The sequence below is a fragment of the Trichosurus vulpecula genome, chromosome 4, assembly GCF_011100635.1.
Source record: "Trichosurus vulpecula isolate mTriVul1 chromosome 4, mTriVul1.pri, whole genome shotgun sequence".
Taxonomy (NCBI): Eukaryota; Metazoa; Chordata; class Mammalia; order Diprotodontia; family Phalangeridae; genus Trichosurus; species Trichosurus vulpecula.
The window spans coordinates 2,723,798-2,746,884 of NC_050576.1; the positions used below are offsets into that span (position 1 = coordinate 2,723,798).

Sequence of the window (23,087 nt, forward strand, 5' to 3'; positions counted from 1 at the left end):
GTGTGATGAGTCGTGGGGCTGGCTGAGGGGAGGTGTTCACTCCAGAGCCACGCCCTATTGGGTGTTAACCTAGTCTACGCCAGGGGGAGGGGACAACTCAAGAACCAATCGGCCCTGGTCATTCAGGCGGCGCTTGATGATGTCAAAAACTCTGTAAGAGGGGAGAAGACGGCTTGAAGATTCCTCTTTCCTTTTCCGGCTGGCGAGGGAGCAGTGGCAAGCGTGACTCTGGGCCAGCCCTTGCTCTCGGGCTGAGCCCAGATGTTGGTAACTATGAATTGCATTGGGTCTGTCTGTTGATATTTGTAATTTGTATTTTGTTCTGAAGTTCGGGGTGCTGGTTTTGTTTTCGCCCAAACTAAATGAATGTTCTGAACTTCAGGTTGCTGGCTTTTCCCCTGAAGTAAGTGAATGAATCTGTGTTTGGTCTGTCTGTTGATGCTTGTCTGTATGCTCCCCTGAACTAACTGAATGCTGGATTAAAGTAAGCTGGTCGACCCCTTCACAGTGCTTTCCTTGTTTAAGCAGATAAAAAGAACCTGTGCTTTCCCGGCGTGCTGGCAGCCTCCTGGGTGCTGGCTGTGGGTGGATGTTACGCCCCCACAGAAGCTGCTAGCCGGATTGTTAAAACAGGGAATTAGGCTTAAAACTGAGAATTCTCTAAATGAGACATTTCCTAAGATGATCCGTCTGCTTCCAACTATTCCAAAACTCTCTGATGGGTAGACAGTCAAGCTAGAAGAGGAAGAGGGAGCCATGTAGAGCAGCTCCTCTGTACTCCACCTCATAACTAGCTAGTCATCATCTAAGAACCCCAGATCCAGGAATGAATGGAAACATGAAGGAGAGACTGGAGCGGGCCACCTTTTCAGCCCAACATCACAAATTTGACCAACAGGCAAGTGACCAAGGCAAGAACTATGCAATGAGGCAGGGCAGGAGCACAGACTCAGCTCCTAGAGCTCTGGGGCAAGGCTGGCAGCCTCAGGATGTCCAATGTTGATCACTCCAAAGCCAACACTGGGGGTCTCCTAGAGAATCCAGCTGCCAAGACTCAGCACCTAGAACTCGGAGCTCGGTCGGCAGCACAGGGATGCCTCAGCTCAGGCCAGTGGCTCAGAAAGAGAGACTCAGCCAGGATGGATCTGCTCAGAGCAGACCATGAACTCAGCCCCTCTCCCAGGAAATGACAAGTCAGCAATCCAAAAAGACCTTGTAAGGATAAGGTATTCACATTCTAATGGGAGGAATTGTAATACAAGGGTCCCCTAAGAACTGCGGGCTCAGCCAGGGTTATCAAAGGAATCAAATAAAATGGAGGGAGTAGGAATGATTTTTCTTGTTTTTGAAGGCAAGAACCTTGGGGAAATCAAGGAAAATCCCACAAAACACCAAAGACCTAATTCCAAACCAGCCCCCCACAGCCACCATTGAGGAGAGATGGGGCCCACGTCACTCATCATCACAAGCACAAATCCCATCTTCCACCAACAAGCAGATGAGCACAAGAGCCCTGGGAGTTGCAGCGCTCCACCAGAACACCATCCTGCTTCCTGCCCGGCCCTCAGAGCCCTCAGGGAAGCAAGGGGACAATCATCCCCAAACTATACCAGGTACTGAGTAAGCCAGCCAGCCTAGAGGATGCATCAAGGCATGGGGAGGGGGAGAGGGAGGGAGGGGGGGGGAGAAAAAGAGAAAGAGAGAGAAAGAGAGAGAGAGAGAGAGAGAGAGAGAGGTAGAGAGGGAGGGAGCTAGAGAGAGAGAGACAGAGACAGAGACAGAGAGAGAGAGAACAGGCAACTCAAACCAACCTGACCAGCCCCTTGATCAATATATGTCCTCAGACCCCAACAGAGACCCCAAAGCCTTTGGAATAGCACTACTTCTAGCCCAACCTGAAGACATGTAGTGGGATAAGTGCTCCTGGGGTTTCTCCACCCATACTTTCCCTGACATGTCTCTGTGGTAACAGAAGAAAACTTCCCAAGGACTTTCTGCTGTCAGAATACAACTCAGGACTTTTCCCAAACTCTGTGCCTTCTTTTCCCATATACAAAAAGAAAAATGCACCGACAGCCAGATGTTTGTTAAAATTAGGAATCACTACTCTCTCTGCTTTTGCATCTAGTACAGAAAGAACGGCCTGTCAGACTGAAGTCAGAAAATCTTTGCTGTTGTGGATATGCCGATTCAAAAAGCAATAATGGCATGACAGTATCTGAAATTAGAGATACTTTGAGTTATCATTCCTCTAAGTTTTTTTAAGTAATATAATATAATGGTATTAAAATAACGGTATGCCCATGAGTTAAAAAATATTAAAATCATAAATCATGAGCACAATCATTTAAAAGATCCTAAGTGGAAGTGAATAAAAACAGGAGGTGTAAAATTGATTCAATTTTCTATTAACTGAACTTTGCATAATTTTATCAAAAGGCCAACATCATCTATGGATTCTTCAGAGAAATTTGCACCAACAAGGACTGTGCTAATTAGATTTGCAAACAGCAGAAAAATGCCTGACTCTCATTTCTCGAAGATCTTGAGTTTTTCAGGGTTCCTTATTGTTGGTTTGTGTCCTTCTGAATGAATATGAAACATGTGACAAACTTACAAGGGCAAAATCTACTTCTCTGCCTACCCTGTGACAGGTTTCATTACCTAGTGCTATTTTCTGGTGTGTATGTGGGATGTGCAGAATCCATAATCTACAAAGTAATAGGAGTACACCAAACACAAATCAGCCTCCTGGGCATCTAGATATGAAAACACTGATGTGCTAAGTCATCTTCCTTTTTTTTAACAGATAGAAGACATCGATAACTTCTAAAATATTTTTAAAACATTTGCCAGTTCTTTAATTAAAATATTTATATTGATACCTTTCTCCCCATGTCCATATATGCTCCTCAGGTCATTAATACCAGTCTAGATACCAGACCTCTCAGAATCAGAATGACAAAACAGGAGAACTGAGGCCTCCTCCACTCCACCCAGCCCAGCCCCTCTCCAAAGGACCATGTTCACAGGACAAGCAGTCAAGTGCCCTCTGCTTCAAGCCACTGAAGGAGGCCAACCCCAGCAGCCCCTGAGGAGGCTCCAACAGACCTTTTTTTGGGGAGCTCTCATCGTAAGGAAGCTGTTGTGACACCAAACCCAAATCAGGCTCTTTGCTGCCTCCCCCAACACTCCTGGCTTCAACACTTCTAGGGTTGAACAGAGTGAGCCCAAGCCCTCCTCTGGCACCTGACAGCCCTTCTCTGGTCTATCTGAATCTTTTCCAGGCTAAACACACCGTGTGCCATGGACTCGAGGCCCTTTCACCTCCTTTTCTGCCCAGCTCCTTCACCCTCCAGTTCATCAAGGTCCTTCTTAAATGATGGTTGATGACTGTAAATAAACACAGGGTTCCAGACACAGCATGACGAGGGCAGGGCACCTTCCTGGATGGATGCTCCTGCTAATGAAGCCCACAATTCTGCTGGCTTTTTTGGTTTTTCCCTCCCACTGCTGACTCACACTGGACTTGCAAACCACAAAAGTCTCCAGGTTTTTTCCAAAAAACCTGCTGTCTAGCTAGGCCTCTCCAACTTATGCTTGCAAAGCATTCCATCTGGCCTTACCGAACTTTGTCGTGCAAGATTCTTTTGACTAGAACACTGTACACAACACAGACACATTGCTTCTGTGATGACTAACTTTGATAGACTTGGCTCTTCTCAATGATGCAAGGTCCTAAGACAGCTCCAAAAGACTCATGATGTAAAAGACTATCCACATCCAGAGAACGAATTATGGAGTCTGAATGCAGATTGAAGCATACTATTTGCTCCCTCTTTTTTTTAATTTTATTTTTGGTTTTGTTTTGTCTTTCTCATGATTTATTTCATTGGTCATAATTCTTCTTTACAACTTGATTATTGGGAAAATAAGTTTAATGTGAAGGTATATGTAGAACCTATATCAGATTCACATCATTGGTCATAATTCTTCTTTACAACTTGATTATTGGGAAAATAAGTTTAATGTGAAGGTATATGTAGAACCTATATCAGATTCACAGGCCTCTTGAGGGGTAGGGGAGAGGAGGGCAGGGGAGAAAATTTGGAACTCATTAAAAACTTGTGGAACTGAGTGTTGTAAACTAAAAATAAAATAACCCATATATACATATATATATATAAAAGGTTCTTTTGACTTCTGACTCTGTCACCCAGAGTGCTAGCTTTCTCTCCCACTTTTGCATCATGTGCAAGTCTGATGATAGCACTATCTATGTCTCTACAAGTAACTGAAAAAAATGCTAAGTAACACAAGGCCAAGTAAGACTCTCCAGGGCGCTCCACTGGAGACCTTCTGTCAGTCACACTGACAGTGGGCTCTTACCAAACCTGGATTCTTGGAAGAAAAATTAGCTTCAGATATATTTCAAAAAATAAATACTTTCAAATTTGTACACACATACATAAACATGTACATACACAGAAATATTACAATTTTGTATTGATGTCCACAATGACCTGAGACATTGTAAAATCCTAAAATACATCCTAAATAATGAAGGAAGATTAAATAATTTTTACTTTCTTAACTGGTTACTGAAAAAGAGTCATCTATGTAGGTCATATATAGCTAACTCATTCGATAGAACATCTGCTTGACCAGGATGCTGGAATCCTCAATTACACCAGGTGTTTTAACTTAAAAGTCACCATTTCCTTTTTCCATCCCAAGAACAAGGAGAAAACACTGATATTAAGACCAGGTGATTTTAATAAAACATGTCGGTTCCTTTCAACTATTACTCTAAGGCATTAGTGAAACTTTTTTTAAGGACATATGTTACTGTACCGTGTCTTGCTTTGGAATCTGTACGAGAACTGAAAGCAGCTGTTCTGTGTCCAGAAATCTTGAAATAACTGGAATAAGAAGTAAAGGAAACCGAGTATTCTAAGCTTCCCCTAAGACATATACAGTGAACCATTTTGTCCTCATATCCCCAACATTTCTTGCACATGGGGACACTAAACAAACGTTTGTTGACTTGAACTAACACAAAAGGCCGGCCAGGTCATCGGCCGTAACCGTAGAGACAGAACAGGGAAGCTTCTAACGGATGCTGTTGGAGATGTGGCAATTTTCTAAGAGCAAAATGTAAAAGCATGTGGGGCATGGAGGACCCAGGTGAGGTACAGAACTGACTTGTACCGGGAAAAATATGCCTGGATTACGATTTTCTCTCTTTTCTCTTCCTCAGTAGCCCTAGAATATCAGTGAAGAAATCAGATGACTGAGGATCTCCAGGGAGGAGAATTCAAAGGCCAGTAAAAATAAGTAGTCTGAAGGATGCTATGAAGTATAGTATGTGAAAAGTGCTGTGTAGTATTAGACATAATAATTAAGAGAGAAGTGTTTTCAGAAATTAGAGTGCAGCCCCAAACTACCTTATCTAATTTAAAAGTAGAAAAGTGGGATGAGGGGGAGAGAGACATTTCACTAGGCCCAGGATAGTTTTAGAACTTGCATTTATGTAAGAAGAATAAGATGGGGGGGGCGGAGCCAAGATGGTGACTGGAAAGCAGGGACTTCCTTAAGATCTCCCCCAAATCCCTCCAAACACCTGTAAGAAATGGCTCTGAACAAATTCTAGAGCTGTGGAACCCACAAAATAGCAGAGGGAAGCAGGTCTCCAGCCCAGGACAGCCTGGATGGTTTCTGGGAAGGGGCTATCACAACGTGCTGGGAGTGGAGCACAGCCCAGCATGGGCCTTGCCAGGACCAATCAGACCGGGAGGGGGCCAGAGCAGGCCGCAGGGCCATCAATCATTAAGCTGTGGCAGTTTACAGACTTCTGCACCCACAAATGCCAAAGATAACAGAGCAGGTTAGTGGGAAATCTGCTGGACAGGGGTGAGAGCAGTCTAGCCCCAGCTGTGGGGGTGGCAGAGGTGGCTTGGTAGTGGGGGCAGCAGCAGCAGGAAGCTCCTGCAACTGCTTTCAGAGCTCCAGTATCAGCTGCTTCCCGAGTCCCTGGCTCACACAGTGGGAGGAATCAAACGGCAGATCAGAAAGGGAATGGAAGGAACACTTTGTGGGCACAGAGGCAGGTTCTCTTGCTGTGCCCTGCTTGGATCTGTGTCGCAATCCTGGTTGGCAGTTCTTGGGGGAGGAGGAGCACTGCTGTGGCAGAGCTTGTGGTGACTATGGCGTAGAAGTAGCTCTGAAAACAGCAGCACAGCCCCTAAAGCTTGAGACAAAGTATTCTCTACTCTACAAGCAGTCATACCCTGACAAAAAGCTCAAGGGTCAAGTAGTTGGCTGGAAACATGAACAGGCAGCAAAAATGGACTCACAGTATAGAATCTATTTTGGTGACAAAGAAGATCAAATAATACAGCCAGAAGATGTCAACAAAGTCAAAGAGCCTACATCAAAAGCCTCCAAGAAAAATATGAATTGGGCTCAGGCCATGGAAGAGCTCAAAAAGGATTTGGAAAAACAAGTAAAATAAGTAGAGGGAAAATTGGGAAAAGAAATGAGAGTGATGCAAGAAAACCATGAAAAACAAGTCAATGACTTGTTAAAGGAGACCCCAAAAAAGTACTGAAGAAAATAACACCTTAAAAAATAGACTAACCCAAATGTCAAAAGAGCTCCAAAAAGCCAATGAGGAGAAGAATGCCTTGAAAGGCAGAATTAGTAAAATGGAAAAGGAGGTCCAAAAGATCACTGAAGAAAATACTACCTTAAAAATCAGATTGGAGCAAGTGGGAGCTAGTGACTTTATGAGAAATCAAGATATGATAAAACAGAACCAAAGGAATGAAAAACAATGGAAGACAATGTGAAGTGTCTCACTGGAAAAACCACTGACCTGGAGAATAGATCCAGGAGAGATAATTTAAAAATTATTGGACTACCTGAAAGCCATGATCAAAAAAAGAGCCTAGACATCATCTTCCAAGAAATTCTCAAGGAAAACTGCCCTGATATTCTAGAGCCAGAGGGTAAAACAGAAATTGAAAGAATCCACTGATCACCTCCTGAAAAAGATCCCCAAAAGAAAACTCCTAGGAATATTGTACCCAAATTCCAGAGCTCCCAGATCAAGGAGAAAATATTGCAAGCAGCCAGAAAGAAACAATTTGAGTATTGTGGAAACACAATCAGGATAACACAAGATGTAGCAGCTTCTACATTAAGGGATAGAAAGGGCTTGGAATATGACATTCTGGAGGACAAAGGAGCTAGGATTAAAACCAAGAATCACCTACCCAGCAAAACTGAGTATAATGCTCCAAGGCAAAATATGGATTTTCAATAAAATAGAGGACTTTCAAGCTTTCTCAATGAAAAGACCAGAGCTGAATAGAAAATATGACTTTCAAATACAAGAATCAAGAGAAGCATGAAAAGGTAAACAAGAAAGAGAATTCATAAGGGACTTACTAAAATTGAACTGTTTTGTTTACATTCCTACATGGAAAGATGATGTGTGTAATTCATGAGACCTTTCTCAGTATTAGGGTAGTTGAAGGGAATATACATATATATAGACAGAGAGAACAGGGTGAGTTGAATATGAAGGGATGATATCTAAAAAAATAAAATAAAATTAAGGGATGAGAGAAATATACTGAGAGAGGGAAAAATGGAAAGAGAGAATGGGGTAAATTATCTCACATAAAAGTGACAAGAAAAGCAGTTCTGTTAGAAGGGAAGACGGGGCAGGTGAGGGGGAATGAGTGAATCTTACTCTCATCGGATTTGACTTGAGGAGGGAATAACATACACACTCAATTGGGTATCTTACCCCACAGGAAAGTAGGAGTAAGGGGATAAAAAAGTGGGGGGGCAGATAGCGGTAGGAGATAATCAAAAGCAAACACTTAAAAACGGATAGGGACAATGGAGAAAATTGAATAAAGGGGGACAGGACAGGATGGAGGAAAATCCAGTTAGTCTTTCACAACATGACTATTGTGGAAGTGTTCTGCATAATGATACATGTGTGGCCTGTGTTGAATTGCTTGCCTTCTTAAGGAGGGTGGGTGGGGAGGGAAGAGGGGGAGAGAATTCGGAACTCAAAGTTTTAAAAGCAGATGCTCAAAAAAAAGCTGCTTTTGCATGCAACTGGGAAATAAGACATATAGGGAATGGGGCATAGAAATTTATCCTGCCCTACAAGAAAGTAAGGGGAAAGGGGATGGGGTGGGGAGTAGGGTGATAGAAGAGAGGGCTGAGTGGGAAACAGGGCAACCAGAACATATGCCATCTTGGAGTGGGGGGAGGGTAGAAATGGGGAGAAAATTTGTAATTCAAAATCTTATGGAAATCAATGTTGAAAACTAAAATATTAAATAATAAACTATTAAAAAGCAAAAAAAAAGAAGAAGAAGAAGAGTATGCACCTTTACCTGTCTGAAGACCAAGAAAGAGCTCCTCATCTCGGAGAAGTTCCTCCACACAGTCGAGTCTCATGGTGATGGTTCCAACATCTGTTAGAGGCTCCAGGATATTGGAGCGAAGTCTTCGGCTCCCTCCAGGTGTTTTGGTGTGATTTAGAACACCAAACAGAGTGTGGCTGCTCCTTTGAAGACATAAGGAAGGAGATTACACTCAGTACAGCAAAGGAAAAAAAATCCAGAAAAATTCATTTAAGTTTCTGGGGAAACTATTCATCTGCATTACTGGAAAGCACTTAGCACATAGGAAGCACTATGCAAATGTTAGTTATTATTATTGCTTATTTAATCATAATCTGCCATGTTTGCAAGTACATGCAGTTCCAGGTCATGAAAGTCCACAGATTATGGCACAGAATCAATGATAATATTTTGCAATTGAAGCCAGTACAAATGCGAACACTCTAAGAAGCTAGGAGCAGAGTATAATTAGAGAGTTTATTTCAAAAAAAGAAATGTCTGAGCCATTAAATATAGATCGCTTCAGTAGAATAATTACTAGAGGGAAAAAAACCTTTTCATAGATCACGTAAAACCTTGTGAGGCTGCTAGAAATCCTCATCATTAGCAGAAATTAAATGACTCAATTTTGGCGTGATTATTTTAATAATCTCTAAACTCCTGAACAATTCTGGTCCTTCGTTTCTCTAACTGACTAATAGTAGGGACACAGTAAGTGGCCCAGGATCAGCTCTTCACTCGGGGCAAACCCTTAGAAGAATGAAGACTGTTCAACAGCTCTGCCTAAAGCATCTGATTCCTAATGTTCATTCTTAGTACAGACACACCTGGCCTTTACTTCCTTCTGATCAACCTCACTCTACAAACTCTGTGTAGTGTGTATGATGCATGCACACGTGTGTTCATACATGGATCGTGTGTGTGTGCATATTCTTCTGTTTCCCCTACTGCCTATGCATTGAATAGATGTTTGGGGAAGATAATGACACAAGCCAAAGTAAAAATTAATCCCTTAAATAATAAGGCCTGGTAAACAGTGATATGCCCTGAGGCTGCACACTCTGCTGGGCTATTCCTGGGCTATTCCTATTTCATTTGCTTCATAAATTTATCGAACAGACGGCCGTGGTGGCCTAAGACCACTCCCTTCACTAATCTACCAAACAACCGGAAGATTGTTTATAAAAGGGGCTTCAGTTCCTTTGCCTGAAGAAGCTGCAGCATTTCGGTCAACACAGACCATCCTCCTCCAGGAGCAGGGACTGCCTGGATCGGAGGAACACTGATCAGCGACTCCTCCATTATCTGAAGCCTGCCGCTTAGCTATGTATTAGAAAGTTTAATGAGTATGAAATGATGATAAAAATAATGTATTTACAAAACATTCCCTAAAGAGTTCAAGGAACTTTAAATCAGAAATATTCTTAGGCAAATACGTTTAAACAAGGATACTGTGGGCTTTTCAAAAATGGAACAATGTTACCTGCAATCCTGATTATTAACTAACAATTCGAGGTTTTGCGCAGATGAGGAATCTATCATGGCTGTCTTCTCACTGCCCTGGAAACAAACCTTCAGTGACTTTGGGGCATAAACTGAATTCTGAGTAAATTCCATATATTTCAGCAGAGCAGCAGCAGCTGCCAGACAGTAGTACCTGAAAGAGAAGCAACACAAAGAGGCTTCTACGAGTCTTCAGGACAAAAGAGATTTCCTTCACAAACTGATGACGCCTCCCAGGGACCTCCCTGAAGCAAGGTAACCTAGAGGAAATTCTTAACTAAATGTTCTCCGACTGACTGATGGACTGACGGACTCTGTCCCAGGATCTGTGTGTCGCCATCACATGAGCCACTGCCCTCGGGCCTCCCCCACCATCCCAGCAGCTGTCCCTCCCAGGACATGACACTGCCTTAAACCTCACTGACCAAGCAGAGGCCGCCCACTGAGCTCCCCTTTTCTCCTGGACTCGTCCTCTCAAGGCCCCCTCTCCCCTTACTCCAATGAAGATGTGGCCCTTCTGTCCCCAAAGCCCGGCCTTCAGCATACACCTTGGAGTCCATTCCCTCCCATCTTTTCCACAGGACTGACCCCACACTCAGCCCCTTTCTCCCAGATTGCCCATCACTATCTTCTGGCTCCTCAGTTGCCCATAAATATATTGAGAAGATTGAACTGATGCTGTATCGTTTTTTATTGATTCTAGCTACAATTGTCTTAGTCCTGTAACTGCCTCAGTCATGTTTATCTCTGAATGTGGTGTGGAAATTCAGCTGCCCTGTAAAAGGTCCACTTCAGAAATCCAGCTCTCCTGCTAATCACTGTCCTTCCCTGGCCTCCAGGAATTCACGGGCAGTCATAAGGAAGTCTAGTATCTTTACACCACCAGGCTATCCTTCAAGGACATCTGGTTTGCTATCCAAAGAGGTCTGGCCTATCTTTTAACCTTGCAGGTGGATTCAAATAATACACACTTCTTAGTCACAGGAGGGAAGGAGGAGGCTGTTGTAGCCCCTCAATTGCCAACTTCCAACCAATCATATTGCAACCCCTCCCCTCAGCCATGTAACCAATCGTGCTGTCCACAACCTCACGATGTCCCCTTCCCTGCTCCGTTCTCTGTTCTAACCTTATAAAAATGAGCTACGTCTTCATCCTGGGGTCTTTGGCACAAAGTGAGGCAAGTCACTGACCCCTTTATTAACAGGTTTGGTACCCTATTAATAAACTGTCATCTTGCTTGGTGAAAACGTGCTTTGGTCTACCTTTGTGGACTTCTTACTGGAGACAATGTCCAACTCTCCAACATCCTTCTAAAAACAAATCAGAAAGCTTTGTCTACACTCCTCATCTCCTTCTCCTTCTCACCTTTCTTCTTTTCTTCACTTACTTCCTTGCACTCTGATGCTGCTTGCTGCTGGTTTTCCTCTCATCTGTCTAGCTCTTCCTTCTCCACTGCCTTTTCAAGCTCATCGCCCATGTCTAGCCTCCTGAATGGGCATCCCTGCAAAGCTCCAGACGAGGCCCTTTTCTCTCCCAGGGATCTGGTTTGCTCTCATAGATTCAGTGACACACTCTCTCACTCTCCCTCTCTTCTCTGTCTCTGTCTCTCTTCTATCTTTCCTCTCCCTCTCCCTCTCCCTCCCTCTCTCTCTCTCTCTCTCTCTCTCTCTCTCTCCCCCCCTCCCTCCCTCCCTCCCTCCTCTGTCTCTCTCATCTCTCTCTCCTTTTCTGTCTCTCCTCTGTCTGTCTCTGTCTGTCTGTCTCTATCTCTCTGTCTCTCTCTCTTCCAAATTCACATTCCAGTCCTAAACTCTTTCCTGAGCCACAGTCCTCTACCACCAACTGCCTATTGGACACTTCCCATTGGATATCCCCTACATAGTTAAAACTCAACGTGACCAGAACAGGACTCATCATCTTTTCCCAAATTACAGAAGAATCAAAGATTTGCCTTGCTGCAATGACGGCCCAGTTGAAATTAGGTCACAAAAAAACTATAGTGGACCCAGCTGACATGTTAGGTGACTTCCCCTAGGAACATTTGATTCCACAGCATAGGAGCAGAAGGACAGAACTGTCTTTCCTCTGTGAATTATTTCTCATTTATCCTGTATTTATCTGGCTCTGTATATAACTGTTTGCATGTTGCCTCCCCCATCAGACTGTAAGCCCCTTTCGCCTCTGTTTTGAATGCCCAGCACTTAGCACAGTGCCTGGCACACAGAAGGCACTCAGTAAATATTTGCTGATTGATTGGTTGGTTAATATGGCAAGGGGTAATAAATGTTGGCAGTTAGCAAGGCATGAGCAGAAACAGGACAAGGAGGCCGGGAAACTGGAGAGAGACAACAGTATAAAACTGAACTAGTTAATGATAAGACCAAGATGATACAGGAAGGCAGATGCAGCCAGAGTAGGGATGATAGCTTAGAGGAGCCCGAAAAGGCAGAGACAGGCCTGAGGTGGTTAAGGGGAAGTTTAAGAGCAGCAAAGCCCAGAGGGAGATGAACGATAGGAGTTTCTGGCTGGACAGAGAAGCCTCAGAGCTCTTTATCACAGCAATGGATGCCAGCAAAGTCAAGGCTTTGACCATCCCCGTGTGTGGCTGAGCGGGGAGCAAGGTAGAAGTCAGGGAAGTAGAGGTTTACGAACTTGAGGTGAGAGACAATGTCAACACTCACTTTAAGTTGCCAAATCAATATTGTTTCTAAATGATACTTACTTGGACTGAACCTCCATTAAGACAGTGCTGAATTCTGCTGTGCATAACTGCTCAATGTATTCTAACCCTTTGGTTTCATTGAAGTATTTCCTTTGAATGGTAGTGAAAGTCACATTCTGAAAGAAAGTTATGATCTGAAAATAGATTCTTAAACGCTAGTACCCCCAACAGCTGTACTTTCAAGCCCATGTAAGTACATGGATGGGATGCTTAAATACTGTCCAAACGTTTAATGACTTGGATTGAAAGGATCCATTGTCCAACATATAAATCTTGAAGTGAACTACTCCATCTCTATTAGAAATAGAATTTTCTCTCCTTCCTATGACAGAGAATAAAAAGATTCTGCTCCAACGGTATTCTCGGTAATAAAGACCAGGGCTTGGAGATCAGGCAATTCTCTTCTCCCCCTCTTACATAGCTCCTGGTCCTAGAACACCCATCTCTACAGGCTCCACAAAGACAGACATAAAGAGGCTAGAGCATATTAAGCAAAGAAGAATCGCCAGGACAAGCAACAGCCTATTAACAATACTAGCAAACTATCCCAATAGCTGCTGCTTGGTCTCCCTGCCACAAAGTTCTTCTGGCTCCTGTTCATCTGCCACTCAGCAGCCAAAACGATCTTTTGAAAGCCCAGGTCTGACCATGTCACACCCATATTCAATAAACTCCAATGACACCCTATCACCTCCAGGTTCAAATATAAAATCTATAACCTCCCCACTTCCAACCTTTCCAGCCTTCTTAAACTTACTCCCTACCATATACTGTGGTCCAAGGACATTGGCCACCTTACTGTTCCTCACACAAGACACTCTCACTCCCATTTCTGGGGATTTTCACTGGCTGTCCCCCACCCCTAGAACTCTCTCTCTTTTTGTCTCTGCCTTCTGACTTCCTTGGTTTTCTTCAAGCCTTCACCAAACCCCACTTAAGACTGCCTCCATTTTGTCCTGAACATATCATTTGTCCACAGCTGTCTGAATGTCTCCCTACTGAGCTGTGCCCACCTTGAAACCAGGGACCGGGCGCTTTTGCCTTTCTTTACATTCCAAACACTTCAAAACTCTTGTTGACTTGACCTGACAAGTCGTGCCCTAGAGATGCAGGACTGAGGGGAAAAAAAGGTCAGCCAGTCAAACAGCAAGAGCCTGACCAATGGTAAGCCTGACTGGACCACGGACACCCCATCCCTTGAGCTCTCTCCTTTCAAGCTAAGGCCCACCACAGTGCCTAGCACAGAGGAGATACAATACATGCCTATGGATTGAGACTGCTCTCCTCTTAAACACCCATAGCCAGTGAGTGGCCAAGTCTCAGCAATCCTGCTTCCAGGATATTTCTGATTTCTATCCCCTTCTTTCCACTGTCACAGGCCTTCATCATCTCCCACAAGGACAACTGTAATTCCCTCCTAACTCCAAACATTCTTTACACGGCTCTCAAATATTCCTAAAAGTACCAATCAAAAAATCATGGAATTTCAGAATTGTAAAAGATGTTATTAGCCATCTAATCCAGCCCCTCCCCCCAAAAGAATTCTCATCACAACATACCTGGAGAGAGTACCTTCCCCAACAAGGCAGCCCAGCCCACTCGGGATATGCTGATTTCCTTCTGTCCAGCCTAGATTTGCCTCTTTGCTGCCTTCTCCTGTTGCTCCTGATTCTACCCTCAAGGCTAAACAGCTCAAGTTGGATCTCTCTTCCATAGGATAGCCCTTCAAACATCTGAAGACATCTGAAGCTATCAAGCCAACCCAGGAGTCTCCAATAGGTTAAAGTGGAAGAATATTCTGACTTGCCCTGAGATTTTGTGAGATAAGATTTGAGAGCAGGCAGAAGGTCAGAGGCAGAAGCCCATGGTCTAAGCAAAGGGGGCCTATACCTAGAATAGGGAGCCCGGCCATTACCCCTGCTACAATCCATCATACCTCACATGCATGCTACCAGCGGGTGTACTTCTTAAAGGGAAAGATAGAGCTTTATGTATCTTTTGCTTTATCCCTGTTAAATACTAATTTTTTTTTTAATTTTACCTTGAAGTTCTCTGTAATTATGGTGAAGAGCTTGGTTGAATTCCCCACAACACAGGCAGTGTTCGACATTATTATTTCCAACGGTGCTAAAATTTTTAGCTTAGTAATTACCTGGAAAAGTTTACATAACAACTTCTTAAAATATAAATTTAAGGTATATTCTGAATCACAAAAAAATTTCATTTTCTTGAAGAGGTGCCTTTAAAAACCCAAACAACAATTACTTGCATTTCCACTAATTATACTAACTTTCCCACTGCTTTAAAATATCTTTCATATGTATCTTATGTGAACATAAACTGACATCACCATGAATCAACTTAGGCTACATTCTATTTGAAATAGTTTGAAACGAGGTTCATCACACATTCAGAACAGGTTCCAGCTTGTTTAGATTAGCTTTTGTTTTTGTTTGTTTTAAGGAAGTCATCCTATACTCTATTTTAACTCTGTCTCTTCCACTTCCAGTAATCTAACTAGGGTTGCACAGAGGTCACTATATTCCATGCTGTTGGGATGTACAGAGACAGCTCAAATACGGACAACAGAAATTTTTCTAGTCCAGTAAGATCATTTCCAAGTTTGGGGGCTGGGAAGAGGGGTGCTGCAGCTGCTTACCTTCCGACATGAGGCTTTCAGTACACACAGGGATTTTACTCATTATAAAAGGTATCATTTTCAGAATTTGATAAGTAGAGGGATATACGGAAAAGTTCATTTTTCTTAGAGTGAGAAGACCTAACAAAACACGGCTCCTCTAGCAGCTTTGTAACCAGGAGTGAGCCACGTGAGATACAGGAGCCGTGACTTCCTTATCTCTAAAACGGGGAAACAGTATTTAAGATATCAATCTAACCAGGTTGCTGAAAGCTCTTTGTAAATCTCGAAGCAATACGTAAATGTTACTCGTTAGTAACAGGAAAGCTTGCCTCAAGAGGCTCAGGAACATCGCTTAGAGCAGCGCGCGTACTTGGATATCTCAGGGTACCCTGACGTCATCCATGTGCAGACAACCCTGACCCAAAGATGTAGCTCACCTGGGCCAGGTGACTTGGATCCACTCATGGCACTGGCGCTCCCTCATTCTTTCTTCATTTATCTTGGCTAACATTAGGCATTTTCTGTTCTGTCTACTCGAGTCAAGAGGTCATTCTCCAGAAGCAAATAAGGATGAGGCAGCTGCCACAAGGGGTCACTGTCTCCTCATAATCCTTCTGATCTCTGACCATCCTCTGTCCCGCTTTGGTCACCTTTCCATTCAGAGCCAATTCTCCCAAAGTTGCTGCACTCTCTGGAAGCTACTCTCATCTAGCTTATCTTCTGCACGTGTCCTTTTTGGTTTTTTTGGGGGGAACACAAGGCAATGGGGGTTAAATGACTTGCCCAAGGTCACACAGCTAGTAAGTGTCAAGTGTCTGAGGCTGGATTTGAACCCAAGTCCTCCTGAGTCCAGGGCCAGTAGAAAAATACATTTGAACATTAGGAAGGGCTAAACAATGATGAAACAACAGGAAGAGAAGAAATAAATTTCTCTTCAGAATCTTAATCTTTTTACTGGTCACAGAAAGAGTTAGGGCTGGATATGTTTTGTTAGTTTAAACAGATGAGAAGGTGGGAGGAGGGGAGAGAGAAGAGAATACACCAGAAAATAAAGGAGAAAAAGAAGGGGGAGGAATTTACTAGTTTGTGTAAATAAGGTGCATGAAAAGAACAGTAAACAAACATTCAGGAAAGGGTGGAGGGAACAAGCATCTCCTGAGCTCACTCTTATCTAAACCTGGTAAAGGAAAACCCACACAGAGTTTAGTGTAGAAATATAATCAACATGGATATAGACCAGTAGGAAGAGGGAAAGGGGAAGGCAGGAAAAAGAGACAGGAAGCAGTTGAAGAAGGAAAAGTCACAAGGATCAACCTAGTCATGAAAAGGAGAAGGGAAGCAGAAAGGGTTAGAAAGTAAAATCTAACAATATGTCATTTGCAGAAAATACATTAATAACTTAAAGATTAACATGGAATTCAAAAGAAGGGCCAGAGACAGGCTGTATCAAAATTCAGCTGAAGGAACAAAAGGTCAAGAATATGACGAGACAAGGAAAAAAAGTGGGAGCAAAGGGCAAAGTACCAGATCTCAAACCATATTACACAGCTATAGTCATTAAGGCAATCTTGGTACTGGGTAAAAAATAGAGAGGTGGATCAGTCAATGCAATTAGGTACACAATTGTTTGTCCTTCATCCTCGAAGAGGACCATGAGAACAGAAAGGAGATGTCATGACTTGTCATAGCTGGATTTAAATGAGGGAGGGCTGTGCAAAGTCACCAGCCTCCCTCTCTTCTCTGGAGCCATCAGGTACACAATACACAAAAACAAATGAGTCCAAGGTCCCCAGAATAATAGGGTCCCCCTAATCTTACCAACCTAGTCCCACTGCCAATAAGCTCCACTGGTAAGCCTAGAGGAGAAAGGACATCAGTCCTCAGTCCTGGCCTCCTTAGCCATCACAGCTACTAAGAAAATCCTCAGCATGTAACTACATAAAGTATCAATGTAATACATCAATCAACAACAAAGTCCTTGGCTCCATCCAATGGTACTGGAAATGAGTAAGATTCTATCAGGGAAAAATGGCATCAAAGACACTGAGTCCCATCTACTTGCAGCTGAAGCCGGTCTTGTGTGTTCTCCCCTTACTGGAGTGTGGGATTCCTGAGAGCAGGCACAGTCTTGGCTTTCTGTCTTTCTTCTCTGTGGTCAGCCCTGCCAGTAGCAAGGGCTGAATAAATGCTTTTTCCTTCATCTTCCACGTTCATCCTAAGGGGTGGCTCCCACGTGGCATCTCCCAGGACGGTTTCGATCCTGTCTTTTAGCCCCAGCCCCCAGCACACAGTAGGCATCCCAAAATCTAGGTCAAATTCAACTTGATAAAGGAATGTGGGAAAAGGAAGGAAGAACCACGAGGCCCTTAAGTCGCTGTCTTGTAAATAAAGCACGTGCACACCTTTTGGCAGCAGTCTTCTTGTGACATGACTCCTGCCCATTTCCTTTACTGTGAGAAATAAAAAGTCCACCAAACGGCTGAGGTAAATGAATGCTCAAAGTGCAACAGCCGCAAGAAACAGAAGCACCCTGGGGATCCAGGAATCTGTGCTCTGGCCTTGGTGCTGCCCCAGCTGAACCCTGGGAACCACTCAGCTGCCCAGGCCTTAGTTTTGTTTTCTACAAAATGAGTGAACTACAACAAGGTGCTCTGGAAGGGAAGACTCATGCTTTAGAGCCCTCTTACTTCTGGACAGCCCCCTCCTCAAAGCAACGTAATACGAGTTCATAAGAAGAGCCAGCACCTACAGCGCTCGATGGTTTCCAAAGCATTTTCTGTAAGTCACCAGGTTTGATCCTCACAACATGTGGAAGGTGCCATGGTTATTTCCACTTTACAGATGAGGAAAGTGAGGCTGCATCAGGTTAAGTCGCAGAGTTCACAAGTTTCAAAGCAAAATTCTGATTCAGGTCTTCCTGACTCCAAGTTCAGTACTTGACCCACTATGCCACCCAGCTCCCTAGTTACCAAGAGCAGTAGGGAATTTTAATTTATAGTATTAAATCTCAGAATCTAAAATTTCAAGAGCTATTTGGAAATTTTCAAACACAAGCCCAATATCTTTCTTTTAGCCCATACTTTTTAGTATGAAAGAGGCAACATGGCACAGAGGATACAGTCTTACTGGCCTTGAAGTCAAGAATACCTGGGTTCACTTCCTGCCTCAGACAGCTTCATGACTGTGGGCAAGTCACTGGACTCCTCAACAACCCAGGACATTCTCTGGGGCAGGCTGCCTAACCCAGGCTCCATGAACTTGGGGGTTTTTTAAAGCATTTTGACACATCTACCTCAACAGAATCGATTTCCTTTTGGCTCCCCATCGCCTTCAGAATCAAATATAAAATCCCGTTTGATGTTCCAAGCCCTTCCTGTCTTTCCAGCCTTCTTATACCAGACTCCCCTACACGGATTCTCCTATCCAGTGACAGTCGCTTCCTGGCTGCTCCATGAACAAGGCACACCAACTCTCTGCTCTGGGCATTCTCTCTGGCTGTCCCCCATGCCTGGAATGCTCTCCCTCCTCTGCTCTGACTACTGACCTCCCTGGCTTCCTTGAAGTCCCACCTCCTACAAGAAGCCTTCCTCAAGCCTCTTAATTCTAGCAATTTCCCTCTGTTACTTATTTCCTATTTATCCTGTATTGAGCTTGCTTTGTACTTATCTGTTTGCATGTTGTCTCCATTAGACTGAGTTCCTTGAGGGCAGGGGCTGTCTTTTGCTTCTTTTTGTGTCCATAGTACTTAGCACAATGGCTGGCACACAGTAGGCCCTTAATAAATGTTGACTGACTAGCAGACTGACTTTGTAATCCTCTATGTTTTATTGCATGCCTTTACAAACATGATTCTGAAAAAGGTTCCCTCCTTAGGACTCACCAGCCTATTGCTGCCTACATGCCCATAACATACCAAAGGGGTTCAGAGGGCCTGAGCTTGACAATAACAACTGATGAGCTTGGAGTGAGTCTCCCACTGATGAAATCAAATTCTGAACCAAAATTAAAGCTTTTAATAAATTAAGCCAGCACTTAAAAACAATTAGTTCAAAGTAGGTGATCAGTACCCAAGAAATCATGATTACCATCCTACCAGTAAATCAACTGATTCCCAAAGAATGTACGTGAAAAATGTCAGAGTTCTCAGTGTCAACTTTTGGTATTGTTCCAGACTTACCTTGGTATATGTTGTATTGTCAGGAAACTGGGACAACACAACCTGAGGCCTTTTCACATCGATGCTGGCTATCCCAATTTCACCTCTGGCAAGCCCTCTGCCTTCAACAAGTGCGACAATTACTGAGGCATCCGAGTGAGTTGAGATGGCAGATGAGGATGTAACTATTAAGAGACAGACAACTGAACCAAAACAAGCCTTAAAGCATGGACTTTTAGCATGTGGTTACGACAACTACAAGTGAATTTTTATATTGACAAATGACAAGAACTACAGGAAGCCTGGTCAAGTTCAGACAAAACCAGATGAAGAACCACCTCGCTCTCTTCCTAAGTCATTGAAGTCCAGTGGCAAGACAAAAGTCAGGACGACTGGCGACAGCTTGGGATACAACGGATGACCTTGGCATCTTAGCCGTCCGACCAAGCTCTAGGCACTCCTTAATACCCTCTTCAGCCACCTTCATGGCCACCAGAACAAACTGTTCTCATCTGTCTATGGAAGAGTTTCCACACGCTTGGGGTAGACGTCCCCCTATCTCACCAGCCGGTTTGAGGCCTGAAGGTTACCTTCAACCTAGTTTAGCCTCTCTCCCAAGACAGCTTACCAGGGTGTGGCTGTTGTGCGTGCTAAGCTTCTTGGAGCCACAGGTGAGAGGTGAGTGCCAGATGGACCCCAAGGGTGGATAAGCAGCCCTCACACCAGAGGGGCTAGTCCTCCCTGAACACCCCACACATAGCCCCTCCTTTGGTAAGGAATGGAGAGCATTACTGCCTCCCTCTCTACCTTGTCACTCTCCAGCTGAAAGCTGCCACAGACTCAAACCCAAAAGCTACACAGTTCAAATGTGTTCCTTGGCCAGGAAGATGAGAAAGAACAAATCTAAGAACTCTGAGTAGAGGTCCACTACAAGCTCTGGCCCAAAGGGGCTGGGCTACATTGACAATATGAACAGTCCCTAAGTAAAATGAACAAGCTCTTTGGACACCTAGGTCAAGCATTTACAGCTCGTCCCAATCCTCCTCTTCATCTGTATTCACTGCCTTCCATTAGATCGCAAACTCCTTGAGGGCAGGGCCTATCTTTACCATTCTTTGACTGGATCCCAGTATTTAGCACAGTGCATGGCACATAGGAAGCAGTTAATAACTGCCTGATGATTGACTGACCGGTTGATCCTTGCCTCACCCCCCCATTTCTAGCCGCCCCCTTCCCACCTTGGTGTCAGGCTCCCCTCCTTCCTTGCCCTCATAGTTAATCTGCTGCCAAATCTCATTTCTTCCACCTTCACAGCAACTCTCATGTCTGGTTCCAAGCACCCCTGGCTCTCCTCACCTCTCCTGGGATTCCTGCCAGGGCCTTCTAACCCACTGCTCCAGCACCAACCTACCCTCTACTCTCAGCAGCCAGCCAAGGTCGGGCCCTGTCACCAGTTCCACCCTCAGCCCCAGCCAATGAGCCCCAGTGACTCTTGGTCACCTCCAGGATCAGGTTCTAACTCCTTCCATTGGAACCCAAAGCCCAGCATGACCTGTCTCTTCTTAATTTTTCTGTCTTTTGTCTCCTTGCCCCCTTCCTCAGACTCTACTTTCCTCCCGCATCGCTACCCATCACCCACTTCTGCATTGACTGTCCCTATATCTGAAATGCTCAGCCCTCTAACCCCGACCCCTTGGCTTCCCCGACTTCTTCTAAGACTCAGCTCAAAGCCTACCTCCTACAGGAAGCCTTTCCTGGTCCCCCTGGACTCAGGCCTTCCCTCCACTCTGCGCCTGGCTCAGATGTACCTAGCTGTTTACAACCTTCTTCCCTGTCAGTGTGACTTTCACTGCATTGGAAGGGCGTAGCACAATGCCTGCCCAGGGATGGCAATCATTTAATAAATACTTGTGGCCTGGACTCGACTTGTGGCAGCTGCCTACGGTCCTGCCCTCACCTCCACTCAATGGAACATCAATTTTCCTTCAAGACTCACGGCCATAGGCCTCTCCTGCTCCCCACAGTGGCTAGCTTGCCCTCTGAGGTGACTTTGAATCTCCTCATGACATATAGGTGCGTGTTCTCTGGTGAGCAGCTTGAGGGCAGAGTCTCGTTTCTCTCTTTTCTCTGTACCCTCAGTGCCGAGCACAGTGCCCAGCACCAAGGGGACACTTTGTAAGTGCTCGTTCGTTCAGTTCATTCATTCGCTTGAGATTTCCAAGCATGACCATTTGTCAGGGCATCTTGTGCAGGCAGGGGTCCCTTCTAAGACTCGATGATGTTCTTTTTACTTTCAAAATTGTTAGTCAACTCTATTTAACATCTGCAAAAAGAAAGGCAGCTCTCCCACAGTGTGAGGCAGCAAGGCCCTGATTCTACCTACTCTTACTTCTCCCAGGCATCTATTTAGTGACACTAAAAGCACTCGCCTTGTGCAATACAACTTTTGTCCCCAAAGTATGAATCTAACTAGGATCCTAAGTAGTTTGCTGTTTTGGAACTTGCTTTTCCCAAAACAAAAACAAACCCAAAACCAGACATGGCAGGCCTCCTTGCTGAAATGAAGAAAGGAGGATATATGTTTTGGAAACTTTGTAACTGGCTAGTTGCTTTAAGTTTATTTTTTATTGAAGTCCCTCTAGCCCTTCCTGGAGGAGCGTGTGGAACACTCTAGAAAGATTCGAGATGACCAGCTCCCATCTTCCATTTTGGCAAAAGGCTCTTCCCCAGAGAGCCGCCAAATCACAGAATCTGGAGCTGTGAGGGACCCAGAGAGCACCTAATAATTGGAGGCCCAGCATGGCTGCCCCGCTAGAGAGTCTAGAGGGACCTCCCATGCTTATGTGTTCCTCTCCAGCTTACCCATGTGGTCAGTTCTTCACAGGAAGTAGCTTCCATTAACTTAGACCTGGAAGCAGTATTCTTTTCTGCGTTTTCTAGGGCGCCTGACAGCCTCTGCTTGAGCAATAACAGAAAGCTCATTATTTGGGCTTAAAGCAAACATCATCACTCTCAGGAAGGTCTCTGAAGAAAGGCGATTGAGTCTGACTTCCTGCTTCAACACTCCATAAGAAATCAAACCTTCCGCCACCATCACCATTTACTTTGGATGTTTGTGATTCTATGGAAATGCAGTCACACGTTAACAGAATAGGTTCACATTCTATGCTTTTTACCTGAATGTCCCATCTGAGGTGTCTTACTTCCATAACCCGGTCTGGGAGGATTGCAAACAGCCGATGGCGTCTTTATTATTTGAGCAAAACTGCTCTCTCTTGCTGAAGATGAACTTGTAACAGAGGTAAAATTTAAGGCACTAATATTTTCTGCAAAAGAACTTTTGTCCCCGAAGTATGAATCTAAGTAGAGAAAAATAAAATGTGAACAAACAGATTTAAAAAACTTAAATTCATACGACAAAATCATACGGTCATGGTGAATTTAAACAACTATATATTGTGTACTACAGTCAGATAAGAGCTAGCATTTATGGAGCATCTTAACGTTTGCAAAGCACATTAAAAATATCTTTTGAGGGGGCAGAGCCAAGATGGCGGCTGGAAATCAGGGACTTGCTTAAGCTCTCCCCCAAATCCCTCCAAACACCTGTAAAAAATGGCTCTGAACAAATTCTAG

At 44.2% G+C, this 23,087-nt stretch overlaps 1 protein-coding gene across 1 annotated transcript in view; it reads right to left on the reverse strand.

Moving 5' to 3' along the window:
* MSH4 (mutS homolog 4) overlaps nt 1–23,087 on the reverse strand; it is a 103,197-nt gene that overhangs the window by 74,968 nt on the left and 5,142 nt on the right. The window contains exons 2-8 of the mRNA XM_036754139.1: nt 22,628–22,810; nt 19,473–19,636; nt 14,696–14,806; nt 12,655–12,770; nt 9,913–10,086; nt 8,421–8,593; nt 4,855–4,922 (exon numbers count right to left, since the gene is read on the reverse strand). Of these exons, the coding sequence (XP_036610034.1) occupies nt 4,855–4,922; nt 8,421–8,593; nt 9,913–10,086; nt 12,655–12,770; nt 14,696–14,806; nt 19,473–19,636; nt 22,628–22,810 (989 nt within the window). The remainder of the gene's footprint in view (nt 1–4,854; nt 4,923–8,420; nt 8,594–9,912; nt 10,087–12,654; nt 12,771–14,695; nt 14,807–19,472; nt 19,637–22,627; nt 22,811–23,087) is intronic.